The following is a 13066-nucleotide window of genomic DNA, read 5'->3' as shown; positions in this document are numbered from 1 at the left end:
TAAAGGAATGAATGTACACTGAAAATACAGCACGGTTTTGTCCTTTCTAGTAAGAGAAAACAAATCGATCAGATTATTAGAGGGAAAGAAAGGTACTGCAGTGCAAAACAGTAATTACTTCAATTATGAGAGGTGTGTGTACACATGCACACATATGACCCCTTTCTGGCATAGTGCTTGATAATGTTATAGCTGAGGAAACTCAGCCAGCAAGCTAAATGGAGAATTCAAGTTGTGGGAGTCACTATCTTTAATTTATAATTTAGTAACACTAAGCTGCCTTTGCTTTGAAACAAAATTCAATGCTGAATCTGAGTCACGAAACCTGTCTATTCAAAAAGCCGCAAAAAAAAAAAAGTGGCAGTGATTTCTGGATCACTATAGTGTTTAGATATAAATTACATAATAAAGTATTAAAAGGAAAAGTATTCAGCTGCTATGCAGCAACCCAGGCTGTGTCAAAATTTCAAACCTGTGAGTCAGGGAGAAGCTCTCAAGCAAGCATGACACAGGAAGAAAGGCAGTGGGATTTGTGACTCAGACAAACATTTCAATGCAGGAGACACAGGCAAACAAAAGGATCCTACCGCATGTGATGTCAGCAAATGCTCCATTTGGGAATAATAGCTTCCTACGTATTGCAGTGCAAGAAGGGGGAGCTAGCACAGTACACATGCCTACGTAGCCACAAGGAAAACCATCCATTAAGAATGTTGTAGCAGGATTTTAAGAAGCACTGCTGGTTACTAGTGATAGCTGCTCTCTACCGTGTTTGATATTTATGGAAAAATCCGTTTCTCTCCGTTTACTGTGCTCTGATTAAATATCCCCAACACGTTCTTCCATGTGCGAGTAAGGGCATGCCTCCAATATACTATTAATTTCAGCTGACTGTTGTTCTCTTATTTTGTTTGTAGTAGAGTAGCATCCAGAAGCCCTAGCTGAGATGCTGATCCTGTTATACCAAGATAAATCGTTTTGGCTGAGTGAATGTTACATCTTCCAGTATTCCAGGCATCATTATCAAACTAAAAAAATTGTATAGTTACTGGTGAACAGTGGGAGTTACAAAACATCCAGAGGAGACACCAGAGGCTCTCTGTGCTGAGATTTATTTATTTTTTTTATATTGAAGTTATAATAAAAATCAGCTCTGCAGACCAGAACTAGAGAGAAAGATCTGTTGGCTGAGACAAAATTAGATTAAATGAGCCAGATTTTGTTCTCATCTGCTGGAGACAAGGAAGCTGTTCCAGGCTTAGAAATGAGTATAAAGAAAGAATTTGACCGTTGCCTCAACAATAAATCTTCCATGGCAAGTTGGTATTTTCTTACGTGTGCCTGGAACTCTCTTACATTTCACAGCATCAGTGCACAACAGTGAGTGGAATGAGAGAATTCTATGACTGCACAGAAAGTAAGATTCTGACTAGATAATGTCACAGTACTGAGTCAAAAATAAAACAGGTTGTTTGACTTGCTGCCTCAGTCCCAGTTTTCTGAAAGCCAAAAGCTTTAACTATCATGCTGAGTTTAGAATTATTCCATTTTGTAGGGATGACATTTACTTGTGGTGTAAGATCCTACTTTGTCACCACAACAAGAACACAGCATCTACCACAGGGCTCGCCAACAGGAAAACACTGCGGTCACAGTATACTGCTTCTCAAGCCCAGAACCATGCTTTGAAACTCTTCAGTTTGGTCAGGGACAAAACCAATTTATTTCTTCCTGGTTTTATGTGTTCTGCCCCTTTTCCATTATGAAACACTGAGAAGCCAAACAGCTTCCAAGTAGAATAAATTTAAGAAAACATGAAGAAGAAATAGCTTAACATAAGGTAAGAAGATGTAGCCAAGGTCAAGTTCTGCAATCACAGTCTTGTAGTGAAGTCAATTACAAACTTGTGGGCTAATGTGGAAGGCAATTCAGCTGCTAACCTGGATGTTGAATACAGTGCTGAGAAAAGTACATTTAAAACATAACATTTATTTTTCTATTGAATTTAGTTATTTGGGGGCTCTTAACTTAGAATCTAAGGTATTTCATGGATTAACAACAAAGGTGTTGTTGAAATCCTTACTGCCTGCCTTTTTAACTCCATCCTTTTTCTGAACAAAAGAAGATACCTAAGTTGGAAAGAGAAGTCATTGTGTCCCAGCTTCTCAGATTGTCTTTACCATCCTGGGGATCATAATTATTTAGAAAGGCACATTACGCTGTATTATACTGTTTTAACACATGCTAATTCTGTATGAAATACATTTGATGAAGTTTTGAAATACGGTTTGATGCTTTCTTGTCCTAAGATAGAGTACTTTGAGGGAAATGGAATAAATAAAGCACATTGAAGTAACATAAATGTTACAACAGAATACATAGGGGATAGAATACGTCTTTTTATGGGATGAGAACCAGGGAAGTTAACCTGCAATTCCCAAACCAGCTGATACGAAAGGGCCCTGGCTAAGAGTATACACACAGGAGGCTGGCTGCAGGGAAATGTGGCACTGGCTGCTGGAGCTGGCAGTGCCTTAGGGCTGCCAAGCAGCCTGCCCAAGCCTCCTCCGCACCAGTCCTCCTCTCGACTTGAGGAACCAGTGCCAGCTGCTACCTGCTCCTTGGCTTCCCCTCTCCCTGGCTCCCCAGGCTGTGTTCCCAATGTCTTGTGGCTTCCAGCCATAGTGTCATTTTGGATGATTAGGGTCAGGAGAGTTGGCTTCTTCCTTTGGCTACTGCAAGATCCTGCATTAATGTTCTATACTGAAGAATGAAATCACTGGGAACTGGCCCCCTTCCCAGTACCGAGTTTCACCCATAAATGCACCCACTGCTAGATTGTAAGATACTGTCTTGCTTCCTACAAGCAGGAAATATTCATGCAATATGCACTATTTATTGAAGTCTAAGCTTTACGCAGTTTTAACTATACCTGTAGAAATAATAAACGGTATTAAAAGCAATAGTTCAAGCACTGCACAACCAGTAAAAATGTTGGATGATATGCTGAAAGGATCCATAGAAAAGTATGTATTTTACTAATTGATTCTTCAAGAATTATAGCTAATATTGTTCATTACAAGAATTACTTGTCATTGATTTAAATAAAGCCAGAGAAGCATCACAATACAAAATAAAATAAAATAAATAAATCACATTTCATTTTCAAACAATAAGAAGGGGGAATATTTAAAACAGAAAACATCTAGTGATGTATATGGGAAAGCAACAAGGAATCTCTACAGACCTCAATAAATGGTTCTAATTGCATCTGGATGCTTTTCTCAAACATGCTGTTTGAATACTTGCTCAGTTTGGTATCTCACACTGCATTATTTTGGAGTTAGAAATTTATGACACGTGTACTTCTAATACTCTATTTAGTGTGAACCACTGCACTTTTAGCAACACAGTTACAACTACATTAGTGACTCTTTTTGTATTATAGATGTTGATAAAATAAAATGTTTTGGGCTCAAGAACAAGTCTCCTCAGCATGAAAATTATGCCTCTGAAGTCTAGCATGTCAATATGAGACTGTAACATAATTTGTGACACCTTTTTTGCTGTATAAACTTACTACACATTTGGCTGTAAATGCTAAGGAATACATCACACCAATGTATCTCTTTAAAAGTCTTTTTTTTTTTTCTTTTTACAGTTAGCAAAAATTTCTGTGGCTAAATCATAGAATTTGAGACTGTCCACCCACTGCATACATACTTCAAAATCTATGAATCCTACCACTCTATTTTATCTGTTCTCTTATAGCACATATATTACAAAAATAATAGACACAGCAGTGGTTGCTTTCTGGCACTCTTGTGACTGATTTTTAAAAAAATAATTTTAAAGGCATTTCTAAGTACATGCCTGTAAAATTCAAGGTCTTGTGACTGGAGCAGAATATCACAGAATCAGGGATCTAATCTGCAGTGAAATGATGAACAAGTCATTTAAAGTAAGTCCATGGAAGAGCCAATGTATTTTCAATCCCACTAGGCACCTGCCTTAAATTTTGCTCTCATTGTAGGATGAACCTCACTTTCCACCCTAAAAGCACAGAATATGCACTCACTGTTATACCCCTAGAACAGAACATAAATAGGATTGAAGCAGTACATACCTTTGTATTGCCTCCTGTGAGCAGAAGTGATTTGCAGGCTCAGGAATTCCAGTAGTGTTACATTCAGACAGTATGGTACTGTGGGACTTCAGCCTCAGATGAAATGTGTTGCAAAAGTAGAAAGTACAGAGGAAGGCCCTGGCACAGTAGCACTGCCAGCAAGCTCTTCTGTTGTTTGCTGATATCCAGGAGGCCTGTGCCCCTCATCTCTGTTTAGCAGTAAAAGGAAATTATGCTGATGAACAGTGACTGACTGCTGAAGTGGATCAGCCTTAATGAGAAGATACTGGACTCTGGTGTGCTCCTGCCTGCAGGATGATCTCATGATTTGACAACATCCAGACCACATTACTAAGTGTTACGTGGTCAGCTGTGTTTTGCTGCAGCAATCCCATGGGCACCAATCTACAAGCCCACTTTGGTCAGTCAATCAAAGGTTTACCATGTAACAAACTTTGTTTTTCTTAATAAGAAACAAGGCATGTTGTGCTGTATCTGCTTTGACAGTGTTCCAGATCTGTTTAGTCCTTTTGAGGGGCTCAGCTTTTCATTAGCTCTTTCTTACACATGCTTTACTTCAACAGATTTCCAAATCTAACGAAATAGACATGGACTAATATCCTGTCTCTCGCTATTGCTATTCAAAGAACCACCTTTCCTAAAGTGAGGTCTGAATGGAAGGCTGAAAATGGAATTTTCCTTTGGAATGGGATTGGAAATTTCCATGACAGCTGCGAAGTGGTGTACAGGCCTGAAATCTTGTGTTTTGCAATGGATTTGGATATTTCAGAAGAATCTTTGATCATTAAACTGGAAAAGCTGACCTGACCTTAAAAACTTTTAAAAATCCAAAACAAACAAAGGGTGAGTGAAAAAAAACAGAGAGAAGGATTTTGGTATTTAAGAACATCCTAATACAGTACTTATGGTAAAGGAACCAGTAAAATTGTGGTAACAGAAGTTACTGTGCTTTTTAAAACTGCAGCTGAACAAAGACTGCACCTAAGAAAATTAACTGGAGCTTGATGCAGCTTGTCAACAGGAGCCTTCTCACTGCATTCCTTTCAAATTCTTGCTCTCTTTACTCTTAACCAATTGAAATTATTTTAGTGAATTGACCAATAATTGTCTCATTGAATTTGAGGAGACAAAAAGAGCAGGCCTATACAGTGACATTCACAAGGTTACCAATATCAATCATATGAATATGTATAAAGAACTGTATTCTCTTTCAAGAATATCCTGCAAGCATCATTTCGTGTATTATCTCATTTACAACCCTACATTCAACAGTAGATGTGCCTTCAACAGGAGAACAGCCAAGGCTTGAAAATACTTGCTTATCTGGTGGTTTCATCTGGCCAGGAAAACAGAATATAGATTCTAAAACTACTTCTGGTTTATTGCAAAAGCACTACTTTTTTAAAGAGATCACTTTAGAAAGGCAATTTATTTGCCATTGGGTTTTCCCATTACATTTTTTTTTTGTCTGGTGTTAGAGTGTATATCATAGGTATTTTAAGTATTGTCAAATCATGCTTAATGCCCCTACACGTTTTCTACTTGTCAGTGTACAGGAACCACTTCCAAAGGTTACAAAAAATTAAAAAGCACTTCTTTTTGCACTCCATACAATTCAGGTCACCTCCCCAAGGCCTGCTCAAACCCTGCTTATTTCTCACCAGCAAAATGAAAAAGAGGAAGGCACCATTTTACGGCTAAATAAAACAGGTTTCGTTTGAAAAAACACTATAAAACCTTCTTTAAAAAACAAAATCCAACATGATGGAGGCACACAGGATGCAAACGCCTGTGTTTCCTTCTCAACTCAGGTCCTCTGTTTGACAATACATTGCAAACCAGTAATTTTCAGAGTCAAAATTTTATGAATTGTGAGTTTATTCCAAGCACCTAACTTCATCTCATAGAAACCATTCATACTACTACCCAGCAATTCGGAGTGCACTGAGGCATTCTGAATTTAACTTCCAGAGTTATTAAATACTAAAACCATTTCATAATAGCACTAAACACACCTGTCATAGATTAGTGATTTACTTGATAGTACGGTGTATTTAGGGCTTCCTTTTCTGGACACCAGTAACTAACACTGTGGTTACCTCCTGTGGTAATTGCCCACCCCACTGTCTCCACTTCATGAAGCGATAGCAGGTTCCTGGCTGCCTAACTTAGCCATACCACCCACAGCCACCATATGTTCCACACTGCAGGTTAATAAGAACAGTTTTTCACCTTTCCCTCCCAGAAACAAATGTCAGCATGGCTTACAGCCATAAGCTCTTTATTTAATATTGAAGCAAAACAATACTAACTTGACCACAGTGCCAAAACTTGACAAAGTATCCGGAGTATAAAGTTCTACTCTATTTCATTTTAATTAGTGTCCTTTGCAATTAGACAAATGATGAAAAGCACATGGGGACTGCCAAGATGAATCAAGGACATCTGGTAACTTTAACATTTCAACATGAAACAGAGTAGGTATGTCAGATGCTCTTATGTGCTGTTTGAAACAACTAAAAAAAAATAAAACACAATTAACAACAATTTAAGAAAAAGACTATCTAAAAGCTTTTGAGTCTTTTCTTGGACAGCCTTCATCACTGTTCACCACACTACACTAACGTGATTGTATATCTTGTTGAATTAGCTGTTACTTCCCTAAAATACTGTTATAATAGAAATTTTTAGAGTTGAGATTACACTAAGATTATCTGGATTATAGTTTCTTAGAAACTCCAACTGCCTCTGAATTACTAGTGAAAAACTACTTATCATTAACTTAAAGCTGCTTTTTTGATACTTGCAGTGATGCACATTCTCCAGGCTTGTGACTCACTGATGATGTACACACAAACCTAAAAAAATAAAAACAAAATCCAGCAATGACATCATCAGCTGCAACTGTGGGTGATATCTTCAAAAAAGAACTGCAGTGTTTTCTACCCCTCAAACCCACCTGGCATTCCTGAAGAAATGAATGCTACATTGAAAATATATAAATTGTATATATATTGAAAGAAACTACTTGGATTCTTTCAGGACAAGCTACACAATTTTCCGTGGCTCTAACAGCTTTTGGCTGTGAAAGTCTAAGGCTAACTGTGACAACCACATTTTTAACTCTCAGGGCTTTTACATATTCACAAGATTGCAATGTGATCAGTCAATGCTGTTGCCAGAAATATTCTAAAATTAGTTTGGCTCTGAAATAACAATTCACCAAACAGAAGATAGATTTACAGCAGCACCTGACATGCAGAGCTAATTACTATAATGCAGAGAACACCACATTTCAGCAAGCTACTGTCCTGGTTACAATCCGTTAAAACTTGAGAGTATTTTTGCCTGCAATTTGGCCATTTTTCAAGGTGCAGCTGACATTAAGGATACTACTGCCTCCCATGTGTACAAGTCATTTTAAATGCGTGGCAATTATACCTGTTGGTTGTTGGTATTTATGGACCTGGTAGCTCTGAAAATACCTTTTCAGCAGCAATGAATAAAACAAAGCAAAACACCTTTCACAAATGAAAGACATTTATTAAACAGCAGTAGAGTATCAACTACAGGTTGTCTCCCACTGACTGGCTGTAAGTTTTTTTAAGTTTCATTTGGTGTAGTATCTCCAGCTACTTACGAAAACACTCCAGCTACTTACCCCTTCACCAGAACATTGAATAGGTAGAGACCATGTAACTACTCATATAGTGATCTCAGAGAATCACAGAGCGGTTTGGGTTGGAAGGGACCTTAAAGTTCATACAGTCCCAACCCCTGTCACAGGGACACCTTCCACTAGAGCAGCTTGCTCTAAGCCCCTGTGTCCAACCTGGCCTTGAACACTGCCAGGGATGGGGCAGCCACAGCTTCTCTGGGCACCCTGTGCCAGCGCCTCAGCACCCTCACAGTACGTGCCAGGTTTACTGCAAAGTGCTGGAAGTCGGAAAATGCGACCCGCAGCTCCCCTTCCCACCCTTCACCAACCACAGCTCTTCCGCAGAGGACATTTCTGCTGACATTCCCTATGTTTAATTGTCGCTTTCCCTCACGCTAACCCCCTCAGTTTTCCCAACCGCTCTTCACTCCGCCCGGCAGCGAGGAGAGGCCAGGCCGGGTCGGGCCGCCCCCAGCCCCGCTTACCGCCGGCCCCGTCCTGAACAGCGAGCGGGAGCCCGCGAAGGCGACACCGGCGCCGGAAACGATGAGCGCAGGGAAATCCTGAGGCAGAGATTAGGTAACAGGGAATGTGCTCTCAGGTTTCCTTCGGGTTCCTGTGAGGAACCTACGCGTCTGGCTGCCTTCGCATGACTCATCACATCAGCGCGGCTGTCAGAGCGCCTGCCTCCCCGCCTCAGCCTCCTCCCACCCCTTCTCCTCCCGCTCGGCTGCCGTCCCGTCCCGTCCAGCCCCACCGCTGCCGAGACTCCCCTCAAGCCGCAGCCCGGACCCCTCAGCCCCCACAGCGCCGGCCGCGCCCCCGAAGTGCGCGCGCCCCCTCCCTCCCCCCGCTTCGCGTCCCGCGGCGTGCGCGTCCTCGCGGGTCCGGCTCGGGTGCGCGCGCGCAGGCGGGAGGCGGCTGGCGGCGGGCAGGGAGCTCTCTGCGGGCGCAGTGCTGATCCGCCGGCGGGCGGCCGGGAATGCGAAGCAATGGCCGCGGGCGGCCCGGGCAGCGCGGAGGAGAAGACCTACCGCCGCTTCCTCGAGCTGTTCTTGGGCGAGTTCCGCGGGCCCTTCGGGGTAGAGCCGGAGCCAGAAGCGGAGCCGGAGCCGGCGCCAGCTCCCCCCTCCGATGCCGACGCCGCGGCCGCCGCTGCCGAGGAGCCGGGGGCAGAGGGAGAAGCGGGAACGGCCGCCGAGACGGAGGAAGGTGAGGGCGGCCAAGACAACGAGGGCGGCCAGAGCGACGCCGGCGACCCTCAGCCGCCCGCCCCGCCGCCGCCTCCCCCGCCGCTGCCCTCGCTGCCCCGGCCGCTGTCGGAGTACATCACGGAGGAGGAGGTAGAGGGCGAGTGCCTGGACCTCTGCCTGCAGCAGCTCTACAAGTAGTGAGTGCCGGGCTGGGGAGCCTCCCGCTGCGCGGAAGGGATGAGAGGGGAGTGGGGTGGAGGGGACCCCCAGGCATGGGGATGGGGGATACCCCCGTGTGGGGGGGAGGCGGGTGCTGGGTGAGGGGATCCCTAACCCCCGTGGGAGGGGAGGGAGGGTGTGGGGTTGAGGGAGACTGTCCTGTGAGGGCAGGGTGCTCGGGGAGGGGAAGATGCCCGAGGCAGGGAGTTGAGGACTTTAGAGTTGAGCTGCTCGGGATCAAAGCGTCCTGCTCTGTCCTGTTTCTCCCTGCCCAAAAGACGCCTCTGCTCTCTGCCCCCCTCCTTCCCTCTCACCGGGACAGGGAGGGAAGAAGCGAAGGGAATAGACGAGGAAGAGCCCCGAGAATCCATCTGGAGAGCAGCTTGCCTGGGGAGGGAGAGCGGTGGGGGGAATGTCTCACGCTCTGGTGCCAGAGCAGGAGGGGGGGTTGCCTGTGGTTGATTGTACTGAGGCTTGAAATTGAAATGTTCCCTGCGTGCGGGTTTGTAAATGGGGAAACCTCTGCCAAGAAAGAACAAGAGGCAAGGAAAGAGAGGCAGTCAGTCCCCTTTTCCCCCTAAAAAGAAAGAAAAAACACATGGAGAAAACCACACCGTGTATTTTACAGACTAGGGAGAAAAAAAGAAATGGAAAACCTTAGGAAAAAGCCTTAAGAGGAAGCTATCCATAATCATAGGGCTTTTTCTACCGTCAGATGGGGAAAGCCATCTATATTCTGTTCTGTATAGAGGCAGTTTCCAGATCTGTGCTTTCTAAAGGCTGGTGTATAAAAAGAGGAAACAGATGGGATCTATTCCCTGTGTGAAAAGTCTGTGGACTCAAACCGAAAGATCAGTTACCAGTGCCTTGTATTGTGCTCAGCTTTGGCTTTGAAGGCTTGAAATAGAAATGGTTGTTAGTGGCGTTTCTTTAGGAACCTTTTTAAACTGATGCCACAGGAGGAGACAGATGAACCTGTGAAAATATGCACAGCACACCGGGGAGCTCTCTGCCATTGAGCTGATAATTGTAATGAGAGGTGTTACTCAGTCGCAAAAATAAATAAATAAAGAACCGGGTTTTACAACTGCATGGTCTGCTTCTATTTAATTCTCATCATCCCTCTGCGTTTGTGGACGATAGGGACGGCACGATGATAGCTGCAGAGGACAAAGCTCTCCTGTTCACACATGCTCACCCTGCTACCTTTGGAAAGCCTTTCTCTGGAGAACAGCAGCAGCACATTTCATAGGATGTGGTAGGGAGGAGGGAGGCAAGTCCCTTCTGCACATTTAGAATGTGTTTGTTTGTTGGTTTTTTAACAGACTTGTGAAATCGAAAGATGAGTGCAAAGTTTCAGACACAGAGCAGATTACTTTAAAATGTTATTAAAAGTGTATCTATGAAATTATTTTGAACTTGAATTTCTCCCCTGTCCCCTTCTCTCTCTGTGTGGCCCCACATCTCAGGACAGGCACTCTGTATTCCACAGTTTCTGAGGTCCATATTAATGGATGAAATTATTAAGCACTAAAGAACCCCCAACAAAATCCAACATTTTGAGTTTTTTTTTATATAGAAATAGCTCTTGACAAGTTGTGGGGTTTGGGGTTTTATTTGTTTGTTTTTCAGTGTTTGTATAGATTTTTTTTGATGGCTTCTGAATTAAGCATCTCTTTGGCTTTGTTTATGGTGAAATCAATGCAGACTTCCTTCTATAGGCACATGCATTATGAAACAAAAAGCAGTATCTACCTCAAAATAAAGGGAGGAAGGGATCCTCTTATAAGAAAATTGTTTTCCAAAGGCTTAAATACTTTGTCAGTGTATTGAAAATGTGTTTTTAAGCAGTAATTTAATCTTTTGACTGAAGATTGATAGACATTGATTTACATCTACCTAATTACAAAGTGTAAAATATTTTTAAAATATTATAAGCCAAATCGAGTAACTTTTAATACAGAGAGCTAAAGTGAAGTAGCTTTTCTTGAGTGATGGTGGGATCTGAGGTAAGTGCAAGTACACAAAATTGGTCTTCAGATAAAGTATTGTATTTTTAGCACATTCTCCCATCACCAGAGAAACTTGAAACTGTCACAGGATTATAAACCAAGCAAAAGTGGAATGTCTTGCCTCTTCACAGCTAAGGGCTTAACTGGTCAGATGATTCTGGAGATGGGAAACTTCATGCGAGTGAAGCTACTCTAGAGCCAAGTGGTTATGATAGTGTTAAAAAAAATCCCAAACAAAACACATGAAAACTCCTGTGAAGGGGGATATTTTATTGGTATGTCATTAGCAAGAAAGACTATATTGTAAAGGCATGTTTTCTGTAACTGTAACTATATATTAGTCAAATGACTGGTTTGCATTATATGTAGCATGAGGATAAAACCCATTATGGTGAAAAATCTGACAGCTGTTTTTCAGCTATTTTAAGCACCCAGCTTTAGTTCTGTTGGAGGGAGGTAAGACCATCTCAGAAATGAGAACATATTGCCAATCATGAAAGAACACAATAGTTTTCTGCCACTGTGTAGGTCAGTGTCAAAGAATTGCTATTTACAAGATTTTTCCTGCTGTTTTCTGAAAGACTCATGTTCCCCTTTGAGATTTCCAGTTCCTGGTTTCTTTCTAGAGACAGCATATGCTTGGAAAATTAGATTAATGTAATCTTTATATCTGTCTAAATGCCACAAAATGTGTGATGTGTACTTTCTTGGTGCTCCTCAACACAATGAAACTCATCAATAGGATGTAGGTTAGAGGAAAGAAATAATTAAAAATCAGAATAACACTTGATGAGCTGCACTGGAACATTGGCTGAGAGCTTGAAAGTTCATTTTGTGGTTATCTTCTATAACATGTTGTTCAAGGGAAAGCTATGTAATTTAAATAGTTTCTACGTAGAAATAATAAACACTAAAGACTAAATCTGTTAAATATGAGACCCTATTGCTTGTTTCCTTTCATTCAGAGTAGACCTCATTTCTGACTTAGTTTGAAGGAAGAAGTTAATACCTTGATGTAGTGAAGTTATGTATCATGCTCTGTTCTTCTCCTCTTCCTACTGATACTTTTATTAAATCAAATGTGTTTAAAAAGCTGGTTCTTGACAAGATATCTGAAAAACTAATCCACAAATATGTCGTTGCTAAGAGAGAGCCAGACTTAGTTAAATAGTGCACCCTTAGTGCACAAATTTCTCTTCCCTGTAGAAATGAAGTAATCTGAGAAATTCAGTTGTATATTGTTCTTGCTTTTCTTTTTCTCTCCTTTTTATTTCCCAGGCTTTGAAGGGAATATATCTAGTTGGTATCATTAGCAGGCTCAGGTTTACTTTCTGTGATTTTGGTGGTACAATATTTTGCTTTCAAGTATTCATTTAGAAACATCTTTAGCAAGCTTAGAAAGTGGGCCTGTTGCTCCAGTGTTGAGATTTGCAAAAGATGGTAAGTAAAATAAAAATCAGATTGAATGTTATGTCATCTCAAGTGCTTAACTGAGGTGCTGATGACAACATGATTATTTTGGGGACAGCAGGAATCTTGCTTTGACTTGGAACATGAAAGGGAAAACTTTGAAGCCCTGCACTTTTAGATTACTTCACAGAATACTCTGCAGCATTCACTGAATATCATAGATCCCAAGTTTCAGATTTAAAATGCAATATTTGAAGTAAAAGTTTTTTAATTAATTGTTTCTTTGTTTTAAAGAGAGGAAATATTTTTGTTTAGGTTTATGTATTCCCCCCAGTGTTGCTATGAAAAGTAAAGCAATGTAGGCTCAACCTTTTAACACTGGAATTATGTAAAATGTTGGCAGTAAAAAAGAATGGAATTTTAGGCC

The 13066-nt window shown here is 41.7% G+C and overlaps 1 protein-coding gene across 1 annotated transcript in view; it reads left to right on the top strand.

Moving 5' to 3' along the window:
- The first annotated feature begins 8546 nt into the window (after positions 1-8546).
- Positions 8547-13066, top strand: part of PPM1E (protein phosphatase, Mg2+/Mn2+ dependent 1E) — a 66732-nt gene continuing 62212 nt past the window's right edge. Inside the window, exon 1 of the mRNA XM_062623444.1 lies at positions 8547-9195. Coding sequence (XP_062479428.1) covers positions 8798-9195 — 398 coding nt within the window. The 5' untranslated portion in view covers positions 8547-8797. The remainder of the gene's footprint in view (positions 9196-13066) is intronic.

This window comes from Pezoporus occidentalis, unplaced genomic scaffold, assembly GCF_034315485.1.
Source record: "Pezoporus occidentalis ecotype Australia unplaced genomic scaffold, CSIRO_AGI_Poc_V1 ctg253, whole genome shotgun sequence".
In the NCBI taxonomy this organism is placed as follows: Eukaryota; Metazoa; Chordata; class Aves; order Psittaciformes; family Psittacidae; genus Pezoporus; species Pezoporus occidentalis.
The sequence above is the reverse complement of the archived record's forward strand: the minus strand, read 5'-3'. Positions and strand labels throughout refer to the sequence as shown.